Below are 15,949 nucleotides of genomic sequence, written 5' to 3'. Positions count from 1 at the left end.
CGGCCTGAGAGAACCTGGAGCCGCCGCCGCGGTGCTCGCCGCGCCTTTCGCGGATCCTGGGCGGCCAGCGGGGCCTGGGGCCTGGGTTCCGGGCGCTGCGCTGCGGCGGCCGCTCCTCCCCGAGCTGGGCCCGGGGCCTGGCCGGGCGGAGCGCCTCGCTCTCCTGACCAGCCGCCGCCCGCCGCCGGTCGGCCCCAACCGCCTCCCGGGCTCGCCGCCCCTCCAGCCCCGGCCTCCCGCCAGAACCCCGCTTCCTTTGTGGATCTGAATGATTTTGGGGGGCCTCCTCCCTCCCCTTGAGATTACGGTGCTGGAAGGCCGACCCGCCACCTCGGTCAGTGCCCCCCGCCCGGGTAACGTCCCTCGTTTTGTTCCTCCCCGCCGGCCCTCCCGCGTCCCGCTCCTTTCGGTGTTTGACTGATGGGCTTTTTCTAGTTTTTTCCCTTTTATTCTTCTCATCTCCTGACTGGAAGGCCCCGCGAGAGGCTCTGCGCCTGGGCCCCTCCTCCTCTTTTCCTCACCCCCGCACCGGGAGCCAAACCCCCAGCCCCGCGGCCGGCGATGGCGCGACAGTGAGGGCGGCGAGGCCGGACCACGCTGGGACAGTGCCCGCGCCCCGGCGGGCGTGAGCACCCACTCCCCCGCTCTGCGCCTCTCTTTTTCGTCTTCCGAGCTCTCTGTAAAGAGAGAAGACGCAGGGGAAGATGTGGCTGAAGCTATTCTTCCTGCTCCTCTATTTTCTGGTCCTGTTCGTCCTGGCCAGGTTTTTTGAGGCCATTGTGTGGTATGAAACTGGCATCTTGGCCACCCAGCTGGTGGATCCGGTGGCGCTGAGCTTCAAGAAGCTGAAGACCATTCTGGAGTGCCGGGGGTTGGGATATTCAGGGCTGCCCGAGAAGAAGGATGTCCGGGAGCTGGTGGAGAAGTCAGGCGAGTATCGGACGCCCCTGGGGTCCCCTCCACCGGGTGGAGGGGGTGACTTGGGCTTCCTCGTTCTTGCTGTTTCCTCCAGAATGAGACATTACCTGGAAGGGTTAAGCCGACTACTCCGTGAGCTGTCCAGGTTTTCTACCAAAAAAAAAAAAGTGAATCCAGTTTTGAGAAGAGGACTGGAATTATTTGCCCGGGTGTTGCTGTGTCCTTTTAAGCTTTGTTTTTTAAATAACAGATATAAGTGCAAGTTCTTAACATTGTTTACTAAGAAACAATTTTTTTATTTTTATTTTTTTAAGATTTTATTTATTTATTTGACAGAGAGAAATCACAAGTACACTGAGAGGCAGGCAGAGAGAGAGAGAGAAGGAAGCAGGCTCCCTGCTGAGCAGAGAGCCCGATGTGGGACTCGATCCCAGGACCCTGAGATCATGACCTGAGCCTAAGGCAGCGGCTTAACCCACTGAGCCACCCAGGCGCCTAAGAAACAATTTTTTTAAAATTAAAGACTGTCACGCAGTTGCAGGCAAACTAGAAAGCATTATTTGTCGGTTGAAATTCATAGGGATATAAGAAAAGGAAAACCCCAAAACGTTGTCTGTAGATAGCAGTATTTGTCAGGATAGTAATCATAGTATAATGACAGGAAGAAAAAATGTTGGAATCCTTAATATCAAAGAGGCATTTAGGACTAAGATTTAAATTTTAAATCATGAGTTTATAGAGAAAGTGTTAACTGTATACAGTATTAGCTTTTCATACTTTATGGTGAAAATAAAGTGAATGAATATGTTTTGTGAATGCCTACCTTGTTTTGTTTTGGAAGAGTTTATATTTCTGTCAGTGTTTAAAAAAATCTTTATGTCTTGGATGTAAACTTTTATTTTTCCTTTTAGAAGTCGGATACAGCTGCATCAACTTAAATGGAATGAGAAATAGAATGGAAATAGCTAAGAGAATATTTATTTAACATCTTAAGCAGTGTATTGTCAGTGATTGTTGGTTTGGGGGTAGGATTGAATAAGAAATATGTTAATTTTTTTTCACCCCCTGGACAAAATATATCTTTGTTTAGGTAAATGTCTAGAAGGGGAATGTACTGTAACTTGAGAAAGACATTCTGGGTTGCTATAGGAAGCAGTTGAAACTGATGGTTATCTTTATTGTTGTTTCAAATATATCTGTCTGCTGTGTCCTTTACAAGATAGTTTTTTTCCTTATTTAGTACCCTGTAGCCATTAAGAATACTAACTTCAGACGACTTTAGCACTACATATTTGCAGGTTGAGGGTTGTCAAATTTGTATCTCACTACTGGAGTAGAGGAGGGAACCCTCTGTAGATGTGATGCCTTTTTTTTTTTTTTTTTTTTTTTAAAGAAAACGTAAAACCCATTTTTTTTCCTTGCCTCTTGTTTACTCACTGGTTTATGGTGACTTCTACCACAAGGGTGGGAGATGGGAAATGGAGTAAAGTAGATGTCTAATAAGTTAATTTTCTAGGTTTAGAAGTATCAGAACTACCAAAGCCAAATCATTTCTCATGGTAAAAAAATTAGTAACACTTTTTTCTTTTGACTTTTATTTAGTGTTGCTTCCTTTGGGCCTAAAAATACTTGTCACTGTGGGTATACAAAGAATGTGCATATCATTTAAAGAATACACACAGCTCACAACAGTATGACTAGGATCACACATTTTATAGCAGAGAGGTCTTGGTGTAGCAATTTAACTTTATAATTTAAATGTTTGTTATAAATGATTTTGCTGCAGTCATGCTTGTTTTTACATTAAGGCAAAAATTAATTTGACAGTAGTGTTTACTTTTTATTTGATGACACAAGTTCTCAATTTACACTGTAAATTTGAGTATTAATGTGGAGGTTTTTTTTCTTACAGGTAATATTTTGTATCTAACCATCAAGTCTTAAAAGCCTTATGCTATTTTAAGCAAGTGATAATGGCAAATTCTATAAACCCATTTCTAAATCTTGTAAGTCAGAAGTATATAAATCATACTGTTTAAAAATTATTTGAAGCCCAGCATGTTACACACAAAACTAAATAATACCGTGATGGCTTTTTGGACTTAGCAGGAAATTAAGTAATTTCCTAACAGGTTATGTGATGACCCCACTAGAATATAAGCTCCATGAGAAGGTGGATTTTTATCTGTTCATATTTGCCTGATACTAGTAGGTTCTTATGACATATTTACTGAGTGAATCTTAAATGGATATATTCAGGTTCTACTTTTCTTTTCTATAGACTGAGATGAAAGTACTGTGATATGACTTTTAACAGTGTAAAATGGAATTAATTATTGAAGTTGGGAATGTAGATTTTTTTTTTTTTTTAAGATTTTATTCATTTGAGGGAGAAGAAGCACAAGCAAGGGGAGAGGCGGAGGGAGAGAGAGAGAAGCAGACTCCCCACTGACCTGGAAGCTCATGACCTGAGGCCAAGGCAGACGTTTAACCACTGAGCCACCCAGGTGCCCCGGGAATGTAGAATTTTTGAAATCTAACTGGTGTTATTTTTTTCATTTCTTCAGGTGACTTGATGGAAGGTGAGCTCTATTCTGCCCTCAAGGAAGAAGAAGCATCTGAATCCGTTTCTAGTACCAATTTCAGTGGTGAAATGCACTTCTATGAGCTTGTAGAAGACACAAAGGATGGCATCTGGCTGGTTCAGGTATAAGAAACAGTGATAGAAGTAAAATTATTTTTTACCGGAATAGTATTCACTCACCAGCTAGTGACACTTTTGTGTACCTGTGTCATTTTTCTTAAACATAAGTCGGGCCCACATAGGGAGGCTCCAATGACCTCTTAAAGAGGTTTTGCAGACCAAGGAAAATGAAAATTGAAGAGAGGGGAGAGAAAGCTTTGGGAAAACAGAGTTGACAAATCCATTGTAGTTGTTGGATCTTCATTAAAGTAAGAACTACACAGATATATTCCTTTTGTTGAGCTATTTGCACTGTTTCAGTTTTGGTTAACAGTTTTTAATTCAGTGATCCAAGCGGTTTTTGTATCTAAAGGAAGAACCTGGAAATCAAAGTAAGAAAATCCTTCTATTGGGGAAATAGCCAACTTCATGACTATAGAGGATGAGATATTGTGGGGAATGGTGGGGAGTGCTCATTACTCAGCTTGTGAAATTGATGAAATGATCATTTTAAACCCTAAATTCTTGTGATATCAAAACTGTGAAATTTAATTAGCATATTAGAGCTATGTAGAGCTATGAAGGGCCTAAAAAATAGTCTTTTATGTTTCACAGAGTGTGCTTTATATATCACTCATGGTAAATGAGTGGGCATACATTATCATTTATGGATTTTAATGCAAATTAGTCAGTATTATATTGAACATGTAATTTCATAAATATTATTTAGGACAAGGCTAAAGTTAAATTTTTAAAAATATAAGATCACTTAAAGTAAAATATCAACTAAATTAACAGCATGATTTTCGCTAAAATTATGATTATTGAATCAGGATCAAATCCCAGGGCCCCAGATTTCTTCTCTAGTACTCTTGTCATTTCACTCTGGGGTTGGCTAAGTTAGATTCACAGCTTCTTCATATTTCTTTCTGAGGACAGTAATGTCAAAACATAGTAAAAAAAAGCTAGGAGTTCAGAGACCTTAGATGCAGATCTGGTCCTGTCGTAGATTTGCAATATAATTATGGATAGACAGATTTTGTCTTGTACCTGGCCTCAAATAAAACATATACATGTAAAGAGAGTGGAATAATACTGTGGTCCACGGAGTTAAAGGTTAAAGAGTTGAGGTTTGGGAATTCTTCAGGTGATTACATAAGCTATTCATCACTTTCCTTGACATGCAGTCTTCCAATTGTGTTTAACCTTTTACCTGTCAAATACTCTAATTCTGTAATTTTTAAATTCAGCAAAGGGAGAACCTGGGAGGTTATGGGTGTAGTCTGTGCATTATCCATCAAATTCTAGTTTATTTCTCTGTCAATTAATTGTATTTGAAAAATAAACTAGCATCTCTAAAGCTTTAATTCATAAGTAAATAGTTATTCCATTTCCTTTCCCAGATATTTATATCTGATGGTCTGATCAAGAAAGACTTGTTGGCTTTGATAATTTTTAATTTTATTTACTGATACTGAGTTGAATCACCTGTCCCATTTATCTGTATTCTCTATCTAAATGTTTCTCCATACGTTGAGTGATCCCATAAAGATGAATGATAAATAGATGCTGAACACCTTCCAAACTTGAAAAAGCCATGTCAAAGTTTAAATATTCTTTTGGTATGTAGGATTCTGCCTGTAGACAATGAACACATTCTGGTTCACTAATTAACATATATTCTAGGCTTATAAATGATCTACTGTTTTTAATGTTCTTTTTTTTTTTTAAGACTTTTTAAAAGAAGCTTTTATTTACTTATTTGAGAGAGAGAGAAAGAACATGCGTAAGCAGGAGAGCCTGGGCAGAAGGAAAGGGAGAAGCAGGCTCCCAGCTGAGCAGGGAGCCCAATGTGGGACTGGTTCCCAGGGCCCTGCGAGTAACCTGAGCCAAAGGCACACACTTAACCCACTGAGCCACCCAGGCACTCTCACTGCTCTTTAATGTTCCATTAAAGATAACTGTCGGCGGGTCGCCTGGGTGGCTCAGTGGGTTAAGCCTCTGCTCAGCAGAGAGCCTGCTTCCCCTCTCTCTCTGCCTATCTCTCTGCCTACTTGTGATCTCTCTCTCTATCAAATAAATAAATAAAATCTTGAGGGGAAAAAAAAAAAGATAACTGTGGGGGCATCAGGGTAACTCAGTTGGTTAAGCTTCTGACTCTTGGTTTCAGTTCAGGTCATGATCTCACAGTTGTGGAATCAAGCCCCTCATGTGAGCGTGGAGCCTGCTTCACATTCTTTCTCCCTCTCCTCCTCTGCCTCTTCTTCTGCTTGCTCTCTCTCCTTCTCTCTCTCTCTTAAATAAATAAATAAAATTTAAAAATAATAATACAGATAAACATAAATTAAACTCTGTTAATAGGTGACAAAATTCAACTAGTTTATTTAGCAGTTAGTTGTATGCCAGGCCCTGGAGATATACCAGGAACATACATCAGGCTAAGTCCCTGCTTTCTCAGGCACCTCACATTCCAGTTGGGAGAGGTATGCAATACATAAGTAAATATTTAATATAGCATCAAGTTAGTGGAAAATACTAAAAAGAAGAATAAGGAGATAGAGAGTGGCAAAAAAATTCTGATAAAGGGACACCTGAGTGAAATGTAGAACAAATAATGAATGATAGTGAATGTTAGCATTATAAATTCTAATCACTAAATTATTTTCCTTTAAAATATTTTTTAAGCCTCACAAGGTATTAGTAGTTGAAAAATGACTCTTAAGGAAAATGGAATATATTTATGTGGTTTTCCATGTGTTAATGATAGTAGGACATACATTTAATTTTTCTAATGACATTCAGTGTTTGCACTGACCACCAGTGTCTGGCTTGTGTCCCTTGGGGCCAGTCACTTACATCTGTCAGATGCCTGGCTTGGGTTAGAACAATCATCTCTGGCAGGACAACTGAGAAGACTGAGATTGAAATCCTGTCTTCTGGCATTCTGAAGTCATCAGCTAAGCTAATTAGCACAAACATTGGTTTTAGCTCTTAAGAGAGGGCTGTTGGTTTTTGTTTTTAAATTGAAAATGTCTGCTAGAAACAAGATAAGTATTCTCTCGGTTGCTTGTCATTCTTTCAGCTCAGGTCATATTTATGATAATTTAAAAAAATTTTCTTAGTGATTTGAATTATTCGTTTCTATTTACTTTAAAAGAACGTGACTAATTTCAGTTTGCTCTGTCATTTTTAAAAAAAATTTTTGGTCATGCATAGATCCTGGCCAGTTCAATCCTCCTTAAATTGCTTTTATTTTAGGTATGCTGTGTAAGAAATATTGAAGCACATCAGAGTTCTTTCCTTTCCTCCCATTTTTCTAATATTATTCCTTATTCCCATGAATTGTGGTTTTCTTTTGTATTTATTGAGAAAAAAATGTATTTTTGCTATATGCTATGTATATTTGTTATATGCTAGATGGCATATAACTGATAATAAACACTTTAGATTTATAAATCATGTCATTGAAAGGATGTCTGGATTTGCTTATTTAGGGAAAATGTAACTTTAATAAATGGGTATATGACTTAGTTATTCTATCACGTGGTCATTTCATTTTTCTGGAGTAGATTAGTAATCTGGGTTGATTATAGATTATAGATTGGTAACCTAGGTTGATTATCTTTTTTGGTGACACCACATGTGGAATTGTGATACTACACAAGAAAAATTGAATTTGTATAGTTTATTTAATTCTTTCTATATTTCTTATAATTTGTATCTTTTGTGCAATTCATGCTTTTATTTTCTGCATGATACATGTTAATGGCCTTTTTATTTTTCTCTTCTTAATTGTTTTAAGATGTATTCATGCTCATGAATTATCTTTACATTGAACCAGAGTATTAGGATGCTCCTTTTCATGTCAAGGTTTTCCATGTCTGTCCTGTATTCTCTGTAATATGAGATGAAAAGAAAAGAGCTAATTTTAGTTTTCCAGGCAGCAACACATATGGGACATCTTTATCATCAGTATACTATGTAACCCATGGAACAACTGAATCCTCTTTTTTTCTAAGAGTTCTTTGTAACATTCTGAGTTTTCCTACTTTGTTCCTAACCTCAGCTCATATCTCTCCTCAGTTATTTATCACTTAGTGTTGTGAATTCTTTGGTTTTTACCACCACCCAATCTTCTGAGCGCCACAAATTAAAGATAGTTACTTTTTTTTTTTTCCTGTTCAAAAAACGCTTAGAGAGGCAGATGGAATAGTGGTTAGGCTTCTGAAATGGAAAAGTTAGCATGCTCTGTGGGTTTCATGGGTTCATCCTTATCTTAACATTTCTATTTCTCCTTTCTCACCTTGTTCAAAGAAGGACTGTGATATTTGTTCCCTACTGGCTTTATCCCCATCATAAGGAATTTAACGTCACTAGAATTGAGGTAGCAGTGAAAAACATCATGTGATTTAAAGTAAAGCTTTGGGTCAATATTTGCTGAAGTATTATGTTACTATATTTCGTGTTTGGCTAAAAAGAGTTAATAGCTGTCTTAAAACTTGTTTAGCTTTATTCTAGACAATCGTCTTTTCCATGGAGAGTCTAACCTATTAATAAATAAATAAAAGTAAATAAGTGTCTTTCTTGACACTACCCTAAAGGTAAAATACATGGTAAGCCATTTTATCATTTATTTTATACTAGTGAAAAACTTTTACTTTTGTTTACTCATAAAGAAAGCTAGTGGGGATACCAAAGAAATAATTAAATGCCATTTAATTTTGTTTCTGTCAATCAATCACTTGTCCTCACTTTTAATGATCTTATATAATTTGCATATATTTATTTAAGTTGGGCTATGATTTTGAAAGTAGAAACTCCCCATTAGTAATGAAATATAGGGGGACACCTGGGTGGATCAAGTGGTTTAAACATCTGCCTTTGACTCAGTTCACAGTCCCACGGTCCTGGAATCAAGTCCTGCATGGGTCGGGGATGTGGTGGGAAACCTTGCTCAGTGGGGAACCTGCTCCTTCCTCTGCCTCCTGCTCCCCACTGCTTGTGCTTTGTCTCTCTCCCTTTCTTTCTTTCTCGGACAAATAAATAAAAAAATCTTTAAAAAAAATAATGAAATACTGACAAATGCAGAAAATATCATAGCCCAGCACTCCTGTTCTATGGAGTTTTGTTATTTAATTTAGCCTAGATTTATATGGCACATGTTCTGATTAGTAATAAAACCCAAATCTAAAAATTAGGCAAAAGTATATGGTTTTTTTCTTATACAATTGTAACACCTGTAATACAGGAGGAAGGGAATAGATAAGAACCTGAGGTGCAGTTTTTCTTTGAAGGTTTAACCAGACCACACTAGTTTGACATCAGAGAATATGGGCAGTTAGCATCACACATTATCCAACACAGTTCCATGCGTGGTGTGCTGGAGCCAACTTATACTGCTTCATGAAGGGTGATTGTTAACATCTCTTCCCAGTTCCATGTTCAGAGATAACATGTTGGGAAATTGAAATCACCATATGGTAGTATTTATACCAAGGAAATCAACAAGTAATAGAAATAAGAAGTTCCTTTTTCTTTTGGAGAGCTAGTTATTAAATGTCTACCAGCAAACCATTGGTTTCATCCATTCATCTAACCATGTAACAAATATTTTTTGAAATCTAATGTGAGCAGTGAGCCCAATGCCAGGCTCAATCCCAGGACCCTGGGACCGTGACCTGAGTCAAAGGCAGCCACTTAACTGACTGACCCATCCAGGCACCCCTGGAAAAAGTGTATTTTTAAATTCATTGAATTGAAAGTCCTCATATCTGACTGGGGTCCAAAACATTAATATACAATTGCATAGCAAGGTACTGTTTATGCTAATGTTTGTCCAGAAAATATTCCAGATGATAGGTTGCTAGGGAAGGGACTTATAACACATAACAAAAATTTGGTGGCTTTAGAGAACTTTAGTCAGATATAGAAGAATGAAGTTACTAAGCTGTAAAAAGCTGAAATAATTTAGGTCAGCATACATGTTTAATGAGTACCCAGATGAATTAGACACTGTATTAATTGCAGGAAATGCAATGGTGAGCAAGTGTAGGGATGCCAGTTAGAGAGGCAGATAACTAGGGAAGAAAGAGGGTAAGATTCCTTCACTTCCAGCTTATGCTACCAACTCTGTTCCAGACTTGGAACTCAGGCTGCACTTTCATCTAGTTTTTTTCTAGTCCTGAAAATATTTCCCACAGAGAACACAACATCTTTCCTGAACTGCCAAGGAATATGTCTCTACTTTTAATAAGACCAGCAATGTGAGTGCCACTCAGAATCGTCATGCATACTTTTTGGACATGAGCTGTAAGTTGGGAACTCTTACTGGTGTGACACAGTAGTAATAGGCCTAGAGTATTTGTTAGTGCCATGTGACTCAGCCAGGTGGGTTATTTTGTGAAAATATTAAATTTTTTAATGGTGATCTAATTCAACTTCTGTAAAATTTAATTTATGCCAAGCCATAAGTTGAATAATAGAACTATATAGGACATTGAACAGAGCAATTTCTAATTGCATAAATAGAACTTCAGAGTTAAATAAAAATGCTTTCATGCAATGAATGCCTACAGGAGTTTTCATTTTTGTGTGGCCCTCTGTGTTAGGGATGATTAAACTCTTCAAAAGCAGGTGTGGGTACAGCTTGCTGAATAAATAAGGCCCTGGGGTTACACATTGTCATGCACCTGCTCAGATGTTCCTACCTCTGATCACAAACTTGTGTTGTCTATGCTGTAACCAGCAGTGCCTGCCAATGTCCCCCTCTCATTCCTACTTCCTTTCCTAGAATTGAGCTCTTTTAAGTCTGAAAGATACTTGTACAGTGGACAGGATATTCACTGAAAGATGCCCCTAGATATAGGGCCATAACTTACATTGATTAGAACAACCTCTTAATTAACCCCTTGGTGCAATGTCATTATAAACACTGACCTGAAATGTTTGGGTCATTTGCAGCCTTGATCAGGAAATGGGAGTGAAAAGAAGTTCTTTAAGAGTTATTTTAAAAAGTAGGGAGTAGAGTGGTATATGATTGCATGGAGACTTCTTAAACCTTCTTAGTAAACTGAAAAATAAGTTTGAGATTTCTTTGATTACTTGTTGGAAAGAAGAACTACCATATTGACTCTTGAGTAGTGGTGGGGGGAAGGAAGAGAAATGCCTGCCCTGCTTTTTCTCCTGATTATTCAGATAAAATGTATCCAAACCTTTTGGACCATGGAAAAATGAAAACTAGGGACTTAGTAGGTAACGTAACTGGCATGAACCTCCTCAGAAAGAGCTTTCATGTCCTCAGATTACCTTCTTTCTGCTTACCTCCACCATCTGAGCATTTGAATAAATAATTCATGTCTCCCTCAACAAGACCTCTATTTTTACTAAAAAGCACATTATAACCATTTGTTTAATGCTCTAAATTGCGTAATGTTTGTGTATTTATGAAGCATCAGAGTTACTACAAAATGTTATGTATAGCATATAAGTCTCTATAGATGTGGGGATGATAGCAATGGTGTAGGGCAGTGGTTAGTGGACATAAAGTGAATTTCAAGTCACTTGTCACCACCACATGCTCTGTCTCTTTCTGCTGCCCTTTGTTAGGCTTCCCAGCAGAGAGGCCACAATGAGGTAGCTGTACCACTCTTGTGTCTCCCAGGGGTATATATTGGCACTCATTTCACTCATGCACCTGGGATTTCATTTCCTGGAGGTATTGTGAACATGAAAATGGCCCTTCCTCCTAGAAAGGGCCCCCGAGTATTGTGTTGTAATTTTGAATTAGATAACATCAGTTACATAGCCTTTGTAAAAATAAACTTGGCCTATATACCCTAGGTTTAAAATAAATCAAACAGATGGTTTTGTGAAGACTAGAGACATTTTGACTTTCCTTTAAGTTCCTATTCAGTTGTTTTTGTTTTTAACATATAATTTTGTTTTTTATTGGTGTGTCTGTTGAAGTCCTGCCTTCATTCAAAGCAGAAAGATTAGGGAATAAAAGGAAAAGGTGTTAACGATTAGAAAGTCTAAAAAGCCATGACTCATTTTGGAGGTTAACTTATTAGAGTTTTTTCTTTTTCCTTCTTTTCTTTTTTTAAAATATCTTTGACTTCTCCCAGTCTTACTTGTGTTTGAAAGCTATTTGCAAATTTGAAGTAGAAGTTCAAGAGTGTAGAATTCATTACAGCAATTTTTTTTATATGTTTGAACCTTTTCATGATTGTTAAGAAAAAGCTGTAGAAGTAATAGTATTGGTTTAGTTAAAGCATAGTTTAATAGAAAACATATGTTTGACTCTCGGATCCTTAATAATATTTTTAAAAAGTGAAATTTGAACTCATTGAACCCACATATGATAATTTCTAGTAAGCTCTATTTGGATTATTGTTTAAAATTTTTGGAGCTGAGAAATGCCTCCAAAGGCCATTTACTTCCTGTGTAACTTATTTCTAGAGAATAGACCTACAGGGTGAAGAATGTGGCTAGCTTTTTTAATATGGTTTTGATTCCCCCTCGATGTAACTGCCACAGAGTGTGGAAGTTTAATGCACTGTATTCAGTGTTTTAAGCCTTTTCAGCTGGACAGTAGTTCTTTCTACAAGAATTGCTGTGATGATGTAATTGGGAACAGAATCTTTTTGCAAAAGATAAAAGTGTATTGTAGATAGTAAGTGGTTAGTTCGATTTCATTTTAGGTAATTAAAGTTTCTGTTTTTCTTTCTGGGCAAACAGGTCATAGCAAATGACAGAAGTCCCTTGGTTGGTAAAATCCACTGGGAGAAAATGGTGAAAAAGGTGTCAAGATTTGGAATACGAACAGGCACTTTTAATTGTTCCAGTGACCCCAGGTGAGTTGATTAAGCATTTCTTAGAATTTGAGTTCTGACCAGAATTGTCTTAACTAATGAAGACAATGATATGAGAAGTCTATTTGAACTAAAAGCTAACTATAATGTTTAGCACACTGTTAGTTATACAGGTGCTTGATTAATAGTTTTTGATAAACTGGCAGCTATTTACTTTCTTTCTGAGATGACTTTATCACATTCTTCTATATTCTTTCTAGTGGGGGTGACTCAAGACTATGTCTTCAGTCCTTCTAGTTTCACTTTTCTTCCCCAAAAGACTTCAGCTCATTTATAGCTTTGTACTGATTGAAATCTTTGGTCATAATTCTAACCTCTGCTTTGCATGAGGATGCTCATTTCCATCTGCCCTACTCCTAGATGTGTCCTTCTCCCTAAACTGTCCAAATTCAGATTCATCCTTTTTTTCTTTCATCAGGCATGTACCCTTTCTACCTTTCCTTTTTCTGTTCTTTACTGTTGTGTTTTGTTTTGTTTTGTTTTCCCATTTTCTCAGACAAGAATCCTTGCAGGCATTTCTCTTTTTTCTTTTGTCATCATCTACAGTATTTTATCTGTTGTGTTATTTCTTGTTTCATTATTAAATTATTTCTTTGAAATGCTTTTTTATTTGGGGGCACCTGGGTGGCTCAGTGGGTTAAAGCCTCTGCCTTCAGCTCGGGTCATGATCCCAGGGTCCTGGGATCGAGCTCTGCTCAGCGGGGAGCCTGTTTCCTCCTCTCTCTCTCTCTGCCTGCTGCTCTGTCTACTTGTGATCTTTGTCTGTCAAATAAATAAATGAATGAAATCTTTAAAAAAATTTTTTTTTAAGAAATGATTTTTATGGGCGCCTGGTTGGCTCAGTGGGTTAGGCCACTGCCTTCGGCTCAGGTCATGATCTCAGGGTCCTGGGATCGAGTCCCGCATCGGGCTCTCTGCTCAGCAGGGAGCCTGCTTCCCTCTCACTCTGCCTGCCTCTCTGCCTGCTTGTGATCTCTGTCAAATAAATAAATAAAATCTTTAAAAAAAAAAAGAAAGAAATGCTTTTTATTTCAACTTATAGTGCCATCAAGTTTTAACTTTTACATATATTCATTCATTTAATTACTCTTTCAGTAAATATTTAATAAAAGATTAGCATGTACAGCATGTTCTGTTTAGTTCTGAGGATAGGACATATGATGTGTATGTAGAAAACCCCACAACATTGGGTAGTTTCTAATGTAAGTAATAGATCTGATTCATCTGTGTCCCTTATATGTGGCCCCAGTGAGAAGCCCATTAGCTGTAGAAAACCCTTCAATACTACTGTATTATACTACTCAGATTTTCCTTTCTTCTTTAAATCCATGTTTGCTTCATTTTACCTCAAGATTGTTTTTGCTTACTGGTATTATAGGGTGTGATCCACACCCTAAGGTGTAGAGTCCCTAGAGAACTGGAGATAAGAAAGAAAGTTCTTGTATCTCCTAATTCACAGTCTCCTCATCTACCCACAAAATTTGCATTCTCATCTTCACCACAGAATCTTGATCATATCTAATGCCTTTTGTTGAAATGTCCAGAACAGCCCTAGTGTTAATGTTCTGATGAAAAGGAAATTGTTGTTACTTTTGTCCTTTATTTATCAAAGACAGTTGCATTTGGTCTGATCTCATCATTCCCAAATAGTCTCTGAGTGAAAGATCTTTCTCCCCCGTACTAGTGATTGCTATACCAGAACAAATTAAAATACCAATGTTTTGATTTTTTTTTTCAGGTAATCCCAAAATTCACAATTGTTTTTTTAACATTTTATTTATTTATTTGACAGGGATCACAAGTAGGCAGAGAGGCAGGCAGAGAAGGAGGAAAAAGCAGGCTCCCTGCAGAGCAGAGAGCCTGACGTGGGGCAAAGGCAGAGGCTTTAACCCACTGAACCACCAGGCGCTCCCAGTATCACTGTTTTTCAAAAAATATTCAGAATTGATTGTAAAAAATCCATGAGCTAATTCATACATTTCAACACTGTAACTTATAGATTAGAAAATATAAAGGTTAAACACATAGTCTAATATAAATTGTTATATAACTTTAAGAATTCAAAAATAAACTAAGCACAACAGAAAATGATAATCTATTAATATGAAAAACTGAAGGAAACAGTAGTATTTTACTTTTTTTGGTGTAATCTTATAAAGCAGAATGCATCAGAAGTATCATAATTGAGTCTAACAGATTTTAATGCAACTTTTTCTAGCTTTTCTTTAGAAAAACTCTGAGTCTGTACTAGCTGAAGAATGGTAAAGAGATAGTAAAAGCAACCTCCATATATTTTTCTCTAAATCCTTCATCTTCAAATAATCTCACCTCTTATTTATGATAGAACAGATTATTTTTAAGAAATTTTGCTTTTTTTGTTGATTGCAACTATTTTTTGTTATTAAGACACTTTTTGGGGCACCTGGGTGGCTCAGTCAGTTAAGCATCTGACTTGTTATTTCCATTCAGGTCATAATCTCATGGGTCATGAGATCAAGTCCCGTGATGGGCTCTGTGCTCAATGCAGAGTCGGCTTGGAATTCTCTGCCTCTCCCTCTCCTCCTTCCCCTTCCTCTGCTCATGCACGTATGGTTCATCCAAAGGTGAACGTTTTGATGCATAGTTACTCATCAGTTTCTCTCTTTTTTTTTTAAGATTTTTTTTTATTGTTTTGACAGGGAGAGAGATCACAAGTAGGCAGGGGTGGGGGGGAAGCAGGCTCCTTGCTGAGCAGAGAGCCTGATGTGGGACTCGATCCCAGGACCCTGAGATCATGACCTGAACTGAAGGCAGAGGCTTTAACCCACTGAGTCACCCAGGAACCCCTACTCATCAGTTTCAGTATTGTCATATTCATATTTCCTTTTATTGGGAAGGTCTTACAACCAGAGTAACAACTGTTGTTGCCATAAAACCTGTGCTTAGTCAGGATCATTTTTTTTCTCCTTGTGAGGATTTTGGAGATACAGAAGAATAAAATAGATATGGAAAAGTGTGTTCAGAATGTCAATGCAGGGGTGCCTGGGTGTCTCAGTCTGTTAAGTGTCCACCTGTTGATCTCAGTTCAGGTCTTGATCTCAGGCCCTGCACTGGCCTCCATGTTGAGCGTGGAGCCTACTTTAAAAAAAAAAAAAAAAGGGAATGTATAACCGGGCAGGGAATAATGTTTTTCAGCAAGTGTTTTAATCATATGTTGAATAATTAAGTCATCATCTTCATTTCAGATTTTTATAGACACCGGGCTCTCTGCTCCACTATTTGTATTGGTTTCTTTACTGGAGTTCCTTCTCTGGGGTGGTCTCAGGGCACCCTCTTCTGATGTGCTGGTCCCGTTGGATAGCAGTACTTTCCTGACCTTGTTAGCTGCCCTGAGAATATTCAGGGCTACCACCTTTGGGCAGCACCTGACTCTGTTGGACAGCAGTTTTAATTTCTTTGTTCACATACTCAACTTACCTCTCATTCTCCAATCAAGCAA

At 38.0% G+C, this 15,949-nt stretch overlaps 1 protein-coding gene across 3 annotated transcripts in view; it reads left to right on the top strand.

The window, feature by feature from the left end:
* Positions 1-699: 699 nt before the first annotated feature.
* RNF103 (ring finger protein 103) overlaps positions 700-15,949 on the top strand; it is a 66,854-nt gene continuing 51,604 nt past the window's right edge. For all 3 annotated transcript variants that reach the window (XR_009357339.1, XM_059188311.1, XM_059188310.1), the window contains exons 1-3: positions 700-930; positions 3,486-3,625; positions 12,338-12,453. Coding sequence is in view for 2 of the 3 variants with exons in the window: in XM_059188311.1 (XP_059044294.1) it covers positions 705-930; positions 3,486-3,625; positions 12,338-12,453 (482 nt within the window). In the remaining variant the exon portion in view is untranslated. The remainder of the gene's footprint in view (positions 931-3,485; positions 3,626-12,337; positions 12,454-15,949) is intronic.

This window comes from Mustela lutreola, chromosome 9, assembly GCF_030435805.1.
Source record: "Mustela lutreola isolate mMusLut2 chromosome 9, mMusLut2.pri, whole genome shotgun sequence".
NCBI lineage: Eukaryota > Metazoa > Chordata > Mammalia > Carnivora > Mustelidae > Mustela > Mustela lutreola.
The sequence above is the reverse complement of the archived record's forward strand: the minus strand, read 5'-3'. Positions and strand labels throughout refer to the sequence as shown.